Source organism: Mytilus galloprovincialis, chromosome 2, assembly GCF_965363235.1.
Source record: "Mytilus galloprovincialis chromosome 2, xbMytGall1.hap1.1, whole genome shotgun sequence".
In the NCBI taxonomy this organism is placed as follows: Eukaryota; Metazoa; Mollusca; class Bivalvia; order Mytilida; family Mytilidae; genus Mytilus; species Mytilus galloprovincialis.
The window spans coordinates 106271209-106286028 of record NC_134839.1 but is presented as its reverse complement, the minus strand read 5'-3'; the positions used below and the strand labels follow the sequence as shown (position 1 = coordinate 106286028).

At 32.8% G+C, this 14820-nt stretch overlaps 1 protein-coding gene across 4 annotated transcripts in view; it reads left to right on the top strand.

The window, feature by feature from the left end:
* Positions 1-14820, top strand: part of LOC143065277 (neuronal acetylcholine receptor subunit alpha-10-like) — a 95831-nt gene that overhangs the window by 53608 nt on the left and 27403 nt on the right. For 3 of the 4 annotated variants that reach the window (XM_076238752.1, XM_076238750.1, XM_076238751.1), the window contains exon 2: positions 14000-14078. In XM_076238752.1, the coding sequence (XP_076094867.1) occupies positions 14030-14078 (49 nt within the window). In that variant the 5' untranslated portion in view covers positions 14000-14029. Of the gene's footprint in view, positions 1-8839; positions 8939-13999; positions 14079-14820 lie in introns of those variants that run through there. The other variant, XM_076238753.1, reaches the window with a different exon arrangement.

Sequence of the window (14820 nt, the reverse complement as noted above, 5' to 3'; positions counted from 1 at the left end):
CGTATTTTCACATCCTTGTCTTACAAGTCTCTGCGTTTTAGCATTCCTGACAAGGGTAAATAAAGAAAAAAACGCTTCAGACGCACGGAATTTATAAAGTTTTATTTTCATTCCTAATATTCTAAGGATGTTCTATCCGGTAACATCCTCCTTAATCAAAAGTAAGAAGTCCGACTAAATCGTCTTTGATGATCAGAGTTGTTTTAAAAGTAAAATATACATATACTAAACATTTTTTGTTGGCGTCTTTGTAAAATTATTTAGTGTGTTTGATTGATTTTTAGTCGGTTGTGTTTGATGTATGTTAAGTACAAAGTTTGGATCCCAATTATTGTCACGTTAACTTATTTTGTCTGCTTAAGTTTCTCATCCAATGTTTGTCAATAGAATTTAAACAACTGTCATACAAGTGGGTGGTTTAGCTAGCAATAAAACCAGGTTAAACCTACCATTTTCATTGGAAAATGCCGTACTAAGTCGGGAAAACGGGAGTTATTTTTTTTGTTCCGTCGACTGATAGCGATTGGTTTTTTTAAACGCTGTTTTAAACATCAAATGATGCAAAGAGCGTCTCATAAAATTACATAATTGAAAACAAAACGTTATGACTTTCATGCGTCCGAAGCGCTTTTCTGGATTTAACTTCATCAGCCGAATATCATAAAGCCAACGATGTATAATGACTAAAATGAAGAGCTATAAACTAAAAAGTACCTAAAAATAGCCGACTTTATCTGAGGGAGCTGAAACCTAGTTTCTGTGTAATTTCAAAATTTATAAACGGTAAAATTGAGAAAGGGAATGGGGAATGTGTCTAAGCGACAACAACCCGACCATAGAACAGACAACAGCCGAAGGCCACTAATGGGTCTTCAATGTAGCGTGAAACTCCCGCACCCGTGAGCGTCCTTTAGCTGGCCCCTTTAAAAATGTGTATACTAGTACAGTGATAATGGAAGTCATACTAAACTCCCAATTATACACAAGAAACTAAAATTAAAAATCATACAAAACTAACAAAGGCCAGAGGCTCCTGATTTGGGACAGACGCAAAATTACGGCGGGATTAAACATATTTATGAGATTTCAACCCTCCCCCTATACCTCTAGCAAATGTAGAAAAGTAAACGCATAACAATACGCACATTAAAATTCAGTTCAAGAGAAGTCCGAGTCCGATGTCAGAAGATGTAACAAAAGAAAATAAATAAAATGACAATAATACATAAATAAGAACATACTACTAGCAGTTAACTGACATGACAGCTCCAGACCTCAATTAAACTGATTGAAAGATTATGTCTTCATCATATGGATATCAGGCTCAATCCCTCCCGTTAGGGGTTTAGTATCATACCATCATAACATATATGAAAAGGACATAACCCGTGTCATGCCAACAACTGGTTTTTTTTTAAATAAATGTGTTTTGTTTCGATGCGAATACCCTATAAGTGAATCAATATTTAAGCCAAAATGTGCAATCTTTAATGACCTGACAACCGTATCGTAACCATATCCCTTCTTAATAAGTCTGTTTAAAGGTTTTGTAAGCTTTTGAGGTGAATACTGTCATTTTTGTGCTTTGTAAAGAACATACCATAAAAGATTGGATGTGAAATACCCGAACGTATAAGATGTCTGCATGTTGAGTTATATTTACGAATTACTTCCTTATACCGATGATAAAATTTAGTAAATGTTTTGACTAAATTGTGATATCGAAAACCCTGGTGTAATAATTTTTCAGTAATACATAAATTTCTCTCGCTAAAATCTAATACGTTGTTACATACACGAGCGAATTGTACAAGTTGAGATATATAAACACCATAAGATGGTGACAGGAGAACGTCACCATCTAAAATAGATAATTAAGATAGGAAATGAAAAATCATCTCTTTTATCATAATTTTTTGAATTAAAGTCCTAAGAAACCTCAAATCAAAAACATAATGCATATGTTTTTTTTATAACTCAATGGATAGTTTTCATTATAAAACTTATGTACATATACTTTTTTCTGAAGAAAATTCTTTAATTTATTCATATTTAGAAGAAGTTTACTTTATTTCAATTGCTCCCTTCCAGGAAGCAATTCCCCCGACATATTTTCCGTATGCATAGTCACCTCAGTGTGACCCATCTCGTAAAAATCTGGTGATTACAATACGCATGAATGTCCTTAAAATAAACTATTATCTGAATTTACATGTTAAACACGTGCTCAATTTCCGGGCTTATGTTGATTTTTTGTTGATTGTTGACAAACAGGTGACAATCGTTATACTTCGGCTTCAAAACACGAACTTTAATTAAAAGAGGGACGAAAGATACCAAAGGGACAGTCAAACTCATAAATCTAAAACAAACTGACAACGTCATGGCTAAAAATGAAAAAGACAAACAAACAACAGCACACACGAACTAAAGAATAAACAACACGAACCCCACCAAAAAACTGGGGGTGATCTCAGGTGCTAATTACCTGCCATATTTTCACAACAACACTGACCGATTGAAAAAAAAATTGACAATTATACGAAATTTACACGAAAACAATGATAAATTCGCGCACAAAGACTAAGTTTATGATGTTTGTATGCATTGGTTCAAGAATTGGAAGAACATTATTTTTCACCGGTCACTCGTTTCTTATGACTTTAAGCTTCCCGTTAATGATATAGATATCAAGATCAAAGAAAGGGCAGTGGTCATTGTTAGTATAAGCTTTATTTAAAGTAAGTTCAACAGGATAAATTTCTTTAGTATACATACTGAAGTCGTCATTATTGATAGCCAATATATCATCCAAATATCTAAAAGTATTGTTAAATTTTTGTATCAAATGTTGTTTCGATGAGTCTTTGCTAATTTTAGTCATAAATTGTAACTCACAATACAAAAAAAACAGGTCCGCAATAAGTGGTGCACAGTTAGTACCCATTGGAATTCCAATAACTTGACGATATACGGGCAAATTTAGATAGTTTATTATAAATCATGTCAGGACCTAACTACTAAAAGTCAAATACAGGAAACATGACAATACTAAGCATGTCATGTATTAAGAAAGCGGACATGAAGGATCTGTGACGGGGTTTGAGAAACTGTGCTACTGCAACGATAACGGCAGTCAAAGGTTTGTAGTGATATTTTCCGTAATCTTTTAAATTTTGTCGTTTTAGTTTTGTTCACTGTTAGTTGAATTGTTAGCAATCTGTGACCGTCTATAATAGAATGTAGAAAAGTGTACAATATATGAAGGGTCTTTCAGGACTTGTTACTCTAAGACTGGACTTCTTGTGCAATACCAAAATGCATGCAATGATCACATTATGAATTACTATGAAGTCGTTAAGATGTGGCATAGGGCAGGACCTCTTGGGCAGACCAGTTTGTATGTTTATAATATATTTAAAACCAAATCGTATTATATTTAAAAATGTTGTTTGGTCGTCGTTATTAACCGATATTGAAATTGTGAAGCTTTGAAGATTCTTAACAAAAATGTTTGTAAAAACAGCTATGCTGAAGCGAGTTCTTCCGCAAGCACGATATGTTCTTCTTTGCAAAGCAAATCGACCTTACGCCACTTCTCGTTGATAGGATTGAAATCTAGAGTAACTTGCTGCAAAAACATTAAGATATTGTTTAAAAGTGGTTGAATGCATTTAATCTTAATGTTGGTGATTATCGTCGTGTATAGGCAGTTCTACAATGTGGTATCAAGCAATTATATCTTTGAAAATTACAAGGAATAAGTTGTAGAACAAAATGCAAATATTGAATGAAAATCATTTCAACTGAATAATATTTCTAACGAAATAACTACTAACAATGAACATTAGAATTGTTTTAGGGATTGTCATGTTTAGGAGTACGAAATGGTCTCTTCGTTGGATTGCTTAGAGCTCTGTTCTTTCACGGTTTAAACTATAGCACTCCTATAGCTAGCATGTTTAATGGAACTCTTTCTTGTGTGATCGTTGCTCTGTAATTACAATTACAGTGGTTTAAAATTATAAATCACTAAATTTCATCGAGTGTTGGTGGATTATTTTTACATACCTGTTTCAGTGATTGCTTTTTAATTTAGCTTAAATAAATTTTGGACTGCTTTAGATTGTTATTTTCTCCTTTCCAAGATAAAAAAAATCTAAATGTACAATTTAACAAAATGACAAAATTAATTATGTATTGTACCAAAAATAATCAACGACAGTAATAAGACTCCACCCAGCACTAATTATCTTTTTTATTGATACATTTTAAGATAAACGATAATACAATCTGCGACGAATTGGTTTGTTGCAGTAACAATTATTTTCAGTTTATTCATTTGTCTTTAATCAGATTATAGTACTGACGGCGAAACTTTAACTTGGCTAAAATAGATTTATAATTATTTAGAAGTTTGAAAGAGAGACGAAGAAAAATGTTTAATAAAGTAATTTTAGAAAATTTTCTTGTTTCTTTTGTCACTAATCTTGTCAGTTGCAACAGTTATTAAATTAAATGAAAAATGACCTATTGTTCATAATGCAACGGTTAAGTGCAAAAGTTTCGCAATACTATGAAATAAGATAATATAATTAGGAAATTAAGTTTTCTCTAAAATTATATTTAATGAAAAATAATAGAGGCATTCAATACAAAGTAATAAATTACAGATTTGAATTTTGCATCAAATAGGCACTCATTTACTCTCATTAAAACTCATGTTGATCACTTAGAAATAAAATCTGCTGACATGAAGTAGGAGTTGATATTGATTTCAAATAAAACCGTGTCAAATATCTTGTAACATGTTGGTAAAGAAATATCAGAAATCAATGTGGCAAAAGGGTCGTAAAAATCTATGGAAAGGCAGTAAACATGTCTGTCCATAACTTATTATATAGTTTGTAGACATATCAAAAATCGATTAGCTTTGCTCAATTATGATCTTTGATGGCCTAACATGGCAATATCTATATATTATATATCAATCTCAGATACACATAGCATTTATTCTGAAACCTGGTCAACTGAAAGACTTCGTGTTAACTACACGGAACGCTGTAATTCAGTGGTTGTTGTTGGTTGCTGTTGTTTTTTACGTTTTTTTATGTCATAAATCAGACTCTTATCTCGTATGAATTGTTTCACATTTTGTCATATACGGACTTTTTATAGCTGACTATACAGTATGTGTTTTACTAATTGACGTACTACTAGTTGCTCACTTCTTCATAAATTGGATACGTGCGGACTTATATCTCTTTCGCAACCCTATCACATCTCCTTTTTATACATACACTTTAGCATAATCAGGAGTAATCAAATACATATGATAGTACCTGTAATAGAAACGCATAGTTGTTTCATTTTTACACTGACTTTCAACTCAGGGAAATTTCAATTACGTACAACCAATACCTTTTTAATGTACTCCTTTAAATCTATGACAGAATGAAAGGCGTTCAATCTATACTCCTTAAAGGCACTCATTTAAATCTATCGCAGAGTGAAGGACGTTCAATCTATACTTATTTAAGGCATCCTTTCTTATCTATCGCTTAGTGAAGGGGTCAACTTTATCCGATTTATAACGTTTTATCATCGCTGTGCTGACGATTTGTTTTCATCATGAAATACCATACATAAATAAAAGATTGATCAAATGATTGTTACTTGATTAACATCCAGTGACAAATATGTCATGAATATTCAAGACAAAAAATATTAAGATCTATAGTTCAATATGTAGGTGTTGCAAAGTGAACGGCTGAAATGATGGACGGGAAAATTGAATGGTATGTTGGATTGAAAAAAAAGAGTTTACCTTGCAATATGTATCATATGGACCCCTTAAAGAGATGTTGAAACGGTGCTATATGTTGAAGGCCTATAATGGTTTACTTTTTATAAATTGTTATTTGGATGGAGAGTTGTCTCATTGGCACTCACACCACATCTTCCTATATCTATATTGTTCAGAGATTGTAGCAATCTCTCAACATGAGTTATCGTATTCAACATTCCCCATTCCTACCTGACTTGGCTGTGTATTTATACACCCCTAGGTGGCCATATTTATATGTCCCAATTACCCTATGGGTTTAAAACATAACTAGAGGCTCTAAAGAGCCTGTGTCGCTCACCTTGGTCTAAGTGAATATTAAACAAAGGAAGTAGATGGATTCATGACAAATTGTGTTTTGGTGATGGTGATGTGTTTGTACATCTTACTTTACTGAACATTCTTGCTGCTTACAGTTATCTCTATCTATAATGAACTTGGCCAAGTAGTTTCAGTGGAAAATGTTAGTAAAAATTTACAAATTTTATAAAAATTGTTAAAAATTGACTATAAAGGACAATAACTCCTTAATTGACCATTTCAGTCATGTTGACTTATTTGTAAATCTTACTTTGCTGTACATTGTTGCTGTTCAAAGTTTATCTCTATCTATAATAATATTCAAGATAATAACCGAAAACAGTAAAATTTCCTAAAAATTACCAAATTAGGGGCAGCAACCCAACAACTGGTTGTCCGATTCATCTGAAAATTTGAGGGCAGATAGATTTTGACCTGATAAACAATTTTACCCCTTGTCAGATTTGCTCTAAATGCTTTAGTTTTTGAGTTATAAGCCAAAAACTGCATTTTACCCCTATGTTCTATTTTTAGCCATGGCGGCCATCTTGGTTGGTTGGCCGGGTCACCGGACACATTTTTTAAACTAGATACCCCAAAGATGATTGTGGCCAAGTTTGGATTAATTTGGCTCAGGAGTTTCAGAGGAGAAGATTTTTGTAAAAGATTACTAAGATTTTCGAAAAATGGTTAAAAATTGACTATAAAGGGCAATAACTCCTAAAGGGGTCAACTGACCATTTTGGTCATGTTGACTTATTTGTAAATCTTACTTTGCTGAACATTATTGCTGTTTACAGTTTATCTCTATATATAATAATATTCAAGATAAAAACCAAAAACAGCAAAAAAATCCCTAAAATTACCAATTCAGGGGCAGCAACCCAACAACGGGTTGTCAGATTCATCTGAAAATTTGAGAGCAGATAGATCTTGACCTGATTAACAATTGTACTTCTATCAGATTTGCTCTAAATGCTTTGGTTTTTGAGTTATAAGCCAAAAACTGCATTTTACCCCTATGTTCTATTTTTAGCCATGGCGGCCATCTTGGTTGGTTGGTCGGGTCAACGGACACATTTTTTAAACTAGATACCCCAAAGATGATTGTGGCCAAGTTTGGATTAATTTGGCCAATTAGTTTCAGAGGAGAAGATTTTTGTAAAAGTTAACAACGACGACGGACGACGACGGACGACGGACGACGGACGACGGACGCAAAGTGATGGGAAAAGCTCACTTGGCCCTTCGGGCCAGGTGAGCTAAAAATGGTTACATAAAACAAAATTATCTTAAAGCGACTAGAACAATTACACGGCTTTGCAATGAGAAAACATAGTTAAGATAATCACGAGTATACAAACCACGAGACAATGACAAATTAAAGACTTACAAGATTCCTCTTTGATTAATACAACCTAAAACACCAACAGCTACAAAGTTTGTCTTTATCTGAAGGACCACGACAGCCACAAAAAGAAAAGAAACCATTAGCAACTTCTTGTTATGCCATTCGGGTCAAGATATAGTCCCAAAAAGGCAAGGTTAAACCAAGTCTTTGTGTGTCTCAAAGACTAAACACTGTACGGCCTTCAACAAGTTCAAATCCTATACTGCATAAAGTCAGCTATTAAGGGCCCTGAAATGACAACTATAAAACAATTCAAAAACAATGAATGAAAAACAAATATGATATACAGCAACAAACAACAACAATTGAATTACAGGCTCCTGAATTGGGACAGGCGGCATATACAGAATATGGCGAGGTTCAACTGTTTGTTGGTTGAATGTTACACATACACATATTTTCCACCTTACTTTCTAATAAAGAGTAGACGAATGTTTTAACACCAAGTGTGTTGTGTGTGTTATAAACACAATTCAATTGGATCCAATCAGACAAGCATTTTTACAGTGTCAATAATTGTATTTGTCAGTACTACCGGTCTATCCTTTCCAATGCAATAGTAGTCATACTTTTTTGTAATGAAATTACCAATGAAATTCGGCTTCAGATGTGACGTGACCTTCCGGTTATAACCTTGTCCTCGTTATTTTTATTTAAAAACAGAAATCCGCATTAACGTTTTTAAAACCCATTTCTTGAAAAGCCTAAGCTGTGACAATTGTTTGACGTCTGCACTTATCGGATTTTTTGAAGTCAAGAAAAAATACATCTGCTGTGCTAAAATGTTATAAAACAAAAGTGCTGGCCTATTTTAACAGTAATTTCCGGTTCCTCGTGTTCGTACTGTTTCTTATTACTAGTAAACTTGAACCCAAATAAAAACAAAGAGTAGCCCCCTGAGGTACATCTTTTTTTGCAGTTTTCCTGCATTTTTATGAATAAATGAAAATGTAAAGTTAGATATACGTTGTGCACAGGGTTTTATGGGGATATGCAACATGTTTGAAAAACATATCAAATTGATCGTTTTTATTCAATCAATTATCTAATCCGTATGTATCATCTATGTCCTTATATATAAATGAGTCAAGATGCATTTCATATATAAAAGTCTGAATTGAATGTAGAAAATACATTTCATTTGTCAATAAATAGATTTAAAAAAATAGCTTGACGTATTGTCTTGTAAACATGCTGACATTTATGCTCATGATAGCAAGCTCTTCTCGATTGTAGTGAATGGGGATCCGGGTAGGGCTGGTGAAGCTTAATATTTCAAAAAAGCACGATTTCTGCTAAGAATGTAAAATTTCAAAGTAAGAAAGCTGGTGCCGATGGCCAATATTGTATGCGGTTGGAATGTTCGGGTGACCTGTTATCGCGTAAGTTATTTCTTTGAAAATTTAATCTAGCACCAAGTGAATATAAAATCTAGTTAATTTCCTGAGCATGGTTGAAAAAGGTAAAAACACAAAAATACTGAACTGCGAGGAAAATTCAAAACAGAAAGTCGCTAATCAAATGGCGAAATCAAATAATAAAACACATTAAACGTATGGACAAGAACTGTCATATTTCTGACCTGATACAGGCATTTTCAAATGTAGAAAATGGTGGATTTAACCTGGTTCTATAGCGCTAAATCTCTAACTTGAAAGATACACTGGACGAAATACATCAGATCATATAAATTTGGTATTAGCTATAATAACAACACACAAATATTTCCCTAAGCAATTGTCATTTTCTTGAATTGTGAAACTTCAATCAACCACAAAGGAATCAAAAGAAAAGGCTTATCTTTTATATAATTAGAACTGGAAATTGAGTAGGGAGAAACGCTGATAGTCTGTCGGAAGGGGACGATAAATGGCTAACCCGTGTTAAGAGAGAGCCATATCTCTTGCACGTTAAAGACACCCTTGTAGATTTTGAAAAAGAGTAGACTAATGCCGCTACAAGGCAGCACTCGCAACCACAAAGTGGAAAGGGATTCATATAAGCTGCAAAAACAACACGTTTAATAATTTATTGCGTCCGAAGCGCTTTTCTGGATTTACCTTTATCATGAACGCTCAAAGCCAAACATTTGAAATCCAAAGATGTGTAAGTACCGAAAACCGTTGAAGAGCTGTATGTCAAAAATACCTAAAATAAATAGTCAAATTCGTCTAAAGCCAACTTTGCATGAGGGAGTTGAAACCTTAGTTTCATAATAATTTCAAAATTTATAAACGGACAGTTTTAGTTAAGTTTGTTAAATCATGTCAGTACCGAAGCACTGACTACTGAGCTGATGATACCCTCATGGAATGATAGTCCACCAGCAGAGGTATCGACCCAGTGATGTAAAAAATGGAAAACAACACGTTTAATAATTAATTGCGTTCGAAGCGCTTTTCTGGATTTACCTTCATCAGGAACGCCCAAAACCAAACATTTGAAATCCAAAGATGTATAAGTACCGAAAATCGTTGAAGAGCTACATGTCAAAAATACCTAAAATAAATAGCCAAATTCATCTAAAGCCAACTTTGCCTGAGGGAGTTGAAACCTTTGTTTCATAATAATTTCAAAATTTATAAATGGGCAATTTTAGTAAAGTTTGTTTAATCATGTCAGTACCGAAGCACTGACTACTGAGCTATGATAGTAATGATATCCTCGGGGACTGATAGTCCACCAGCAGAGGTATCGACCCAGTGATGTAAAAAATGGGAAAAAAACACGTTTAATAATTTTTGGCGTCCGAAGCGCTTTTCTGGAAACTTGTTTCCCAATCTTATTTAAGTAACTGTGTTTAAATTAAAGTAATTAAAAAATCAAGTCATATTGATTCAAACGAAGATCAATTGATGTTTTTTTGTTATTTATCCAACACTTAAAACTAACAATATTGAGGAAATATAAAAAGTAAAGCATCTCCTTCGTAGTAAGTGAAATATATCGATAATTGATTAAAGTTTATTTAGTCTGTATATCAAAGGATGAGTAAATTATGTTTTATGTAGACTCAGTTAACAATAAATCATTCTATTTACATCCAACTGAGAATCTATTACACGCAGCATCAACGTTTTTAGTTCTAACCAGCTAATAGTTTATGATTACTGTTTTGAACAAATTGATCAGACGGTTCTAATTAAGTTTACAGTTTTAGACCTGTCGTAATTAAAAGACTCTGTTAAGAGTGTTGGTAAGAAGTGCATTTTAAAAAAGATCACAGAAATAATGTTTTGAAAGTGTTGTTTATTCAACTTTGGTAGCACCAAGGGTTAACATTATTGACTTCTATGATGATGCACATAGCTGTGCAACGTTGTTTCGCAGCAAGTTAATAGATATTAAATTAGTAACATAATAATGGTATATATTTTGACGCACTGGTTGCACATTTAAAACTCCAGTGCTGACACAGAATATAGTAGTAATTGCAGAGATTCCTTGTTGTTATCTCTTATATCAGCTGCTTGTATTGGAATCTAAGTATTTTCTTAAGAAAAAAATAATTGCTATGTAAACATAAGAGCATTTAAATAGGCAATGTTCGCTAGATAAAATCACAAAAAAATAGAAAGGAATAATACTAACACAAACTAAAACCACTTTAATCATTGTTTTTCATCCTCTCATTTTCAATTCAATGACAGTAAAATATTGATGTATATTTAAATTCAGTGAACTTATTACTGATGAATTCAAAAGAGTCTGCAAATCTTTATTTCAAACATCTCAGCTTAAGAGATTCAAGTAAAATTGCTACAAAAAAATATATACGGACGTTCAAAAATGAGCTAAATAAGTAGCTTCATTTAGAGTTGACGTTTGTTATGATTAATTTTGGCTTCTTACATTAAACTGCAAAGTTTTACATAGCATGTTAACTATATATAAATATATATATATATATATAGAGTCTATAGGAATCTACCAACCAGTACATGTATATACAACTCGTATAAACATCGACCCAACAATGTTAGATCTGTAAATTTGCTTTCGCAATTTTGTGTTCTTTCCTCGCCGGGATTCGAACCCATGCTACTGAGATATCGTGACAAAAAATCGCCTGCACTGTATCCGGCGCGCTAGACCACATGACCACCTGGGCTTCATAAAATGAAGCTTTTGGTTGCCGGGTGTTACCTTTCCACGTCAGTTTTAATCTAGCGTCGTACTACAGTACATGCTATATAAGGCATGAAGATGTTATTTTTACAGATCAGCTAAATTATCTATAGTAAAGGATCCTACAAATTAATGTAAGATACAGTAACAGAAATAATTATATTTATAAGTACGTCTGAACCAGTGACAACTCTTCAACAGATTAATCTATAGGATCACCAGCAGTGTTGGTGTGTTGAACTGAAACAGCGAAGCTCTGTGCCTGTTTGTATATTGCAAAAAAAATCAACTCTTATTTACTCATATATACGTTATAACGTAAACAATGATAATGAACATTTTAGAGGAAGTGTTCTACAGATTAACATTGCAAAGAAGTCATAGTACTTGAAAATATTCATAACTAATATATTTTCAAAAGTAAGATATTGATTTTCTTCTTTTTAAAAATAAATGAATCCTACTCATCGTACTACTTCCTTATATCAACGATTTCTGAATATCGGTCACTTGTTTCAGATAACACTTAAAAAACGTCTTTTAAATACTCTCATAGGTTTATAACTTCAAGTAATAAACTAAAATTTTAGAAGTGAAAAATAAGACTTATATTCATATATAATTTTATGAACAACGGAAAAAACCAACAGAAGTGTCTTTCCCAATAGTGACATCAATAGTCTCAAAGGGGTCTTATTTTAAGTCATAAAATACAATTTTAGAACTGAAAACTGATTTCACATAGATTCATTGCAAACTTTTGAATCAATATGTTGTTAATTCGTTTAGTGTTTGAGTTTTTGATTTTTGCCATTTGATTAAGAACTTTCCTTTTTGAATTGTTCTCGGAGTTCAGTATTTTTGTGATATAACTTTTTACTTAATTCGTGCTATGAAAGAAATATTTACCGATTCAAAACTTGTAAAATGTACGTAAATCTGAATCAAATTACGTTATGCTAACATCACAATTTTCCTCTTTCACAACCAATCTTTCTAATGATTAGTTAATAGTCAACGAGAAATATTAAGGACGTATAGAACTTATAGGCTTAATGTCAACTGAAATTTGCAAATTTTGTTTTAAAATGAGTATAACGCATTATGCATTTCGTGCGTCAAAAACTCTTTTCTGGATTAACCTTCTATAGCAACGATCTAACCTAAATAGTTGAAAGCCATTGCAAACTATTGGTTGATTTGTTTTGGGTTTGTTGTAATTAGCTTTATTGAAAAATGGAATGAATTGGTTATTACGCAATATCTTTTATGGTCTGAATGAAGGTCTTGCTAATCAAACTAAAGTATGAAAGTAGTTCTGTATCGAATCTTTATGCCACGCCTCCTAGCAATCTAGTTATTAATTCATCGTTAAACCATTTGCATGGTGTTTTGTTTTTAAATGTATCTGTTTCTGTTGACATGTTTTGTTTTTTTCCTGTAACCTTATGTATTCTGTTAAAGAAGACGTGAACTATGATAACTGACGTTACGACACAAGAGACATCTTCACTTTTTTTTATTATGACCTTTCCATTCCTATGCATTAAGTTATCCACCATTTGAGGCGATAGTGTTAAGCTGGTTATCGGTTGACTTCTACACTTTATTTGAGTGTATCGTAATACAAGCGGATTCCAGTTTAGGAATGTGTCTCCTGCCAAGATGCCATATATGCAGGGTTGATACGTACAGGAAAGTACGGAGCTACAGAATATCTATGTCATAAACGATCTCAAATTTGTTTCATATGTGGCATCCACAATTCATAACTGACATTGATGAAGGGATTTCTTACTGGTTTTCACATATTAAGCTCCAATATACGGGTAGAGTTTATGGTAAATAAGCTGTATGCATAACTGTAACACCTGTATCACCGGATTGTGTGGTATTCGTCTCGCTTAATTTGCATTCTAATCTATCTGTGTTATTTTGTTGATTGTGGATTGCTTATTGCATTTTATTCTTCTTTTTTGCGCACAATTTCAGCGGTACATTGTTAACTTCATGAATTTTTATAACTCCTGGTATCTTTCTTTTTTTTAATGAAATTCACAACTTTCAATTGGTCATTTTGTTTGGGGAAATAAATAAAGAGATTAACCTTGATATCGATTGCGATCCACTGTCAATGCACAGCGCTATGTAACATCTAAAATAATGATCAATTCTACCGCGGAGTTCTTGCTTCAGAATATCATCTGCAATTCCAGTACACCTGAATCTATAGCATTATCATACGAAGTGATGCATATGAGCTATCATTATGTAATTTTACGCATGTTGACACTGTATATTGTTTATATTTCCAGGTTCGCGTTAAGTGCAACATCTAATACAATATGACAGTGGCGCTGAAATTCGACGTAATGAGATTAATGTTTGTAGCATGTAAGTAAAAAGTCTGTTTTCATAATATTATTTCTGAAAACAAAATGAGGTTTCCATACATCTTGTATACAAACTACTCTGCCTGCGAATAATCCGTAATAAATAAGTATATGTCTGTAGACGCCGTCTTTCACCTGTTTATTAGAGATCTATCATATTTTTAACTTTAGAGTGTACATGAAGTAACATGTAAATATGCGACATGCATATACGTAAAAGAAGTAAATTTACACCATAATTGAGTTACTGACGCTAAATTTGTTCAGATGTAGAATGGAGAAATTTTCTTAGAAATCTTCTATCTTTAATTGGATTTGGTCCCTGTTTTAATCCTCTTGGTGATGTTTGCAATTTGATTATTTCTACAGATAACGTCAAAAAAGACAACACAGTCTAGATTGAAAACTTTAGTGTTTTACACCAATAGTCATCTTTCTTTAAATTTATATATAAATATATCAGTCAGGGACATTGAAAGATGTGACAGACAAACGAATACTCAGATAAATCTTAAATATTTCAATCCTGCAACTTTGAAAGGGTTTCTTTCTCGTCTATGCCATTTTGACAACTTTTATTCAATAAACCTTTCACTGTCGAGAATGATGCCAACAAGAAGATATAAGATTGAGTGTTGGGTATACTGCCATGAACATACAAAAACAGATCTAAGACTAAAACATTATAATGATTATTTGATTTCCACCAACAAACAAGTGTCCATACATAATATCGAAAAAGT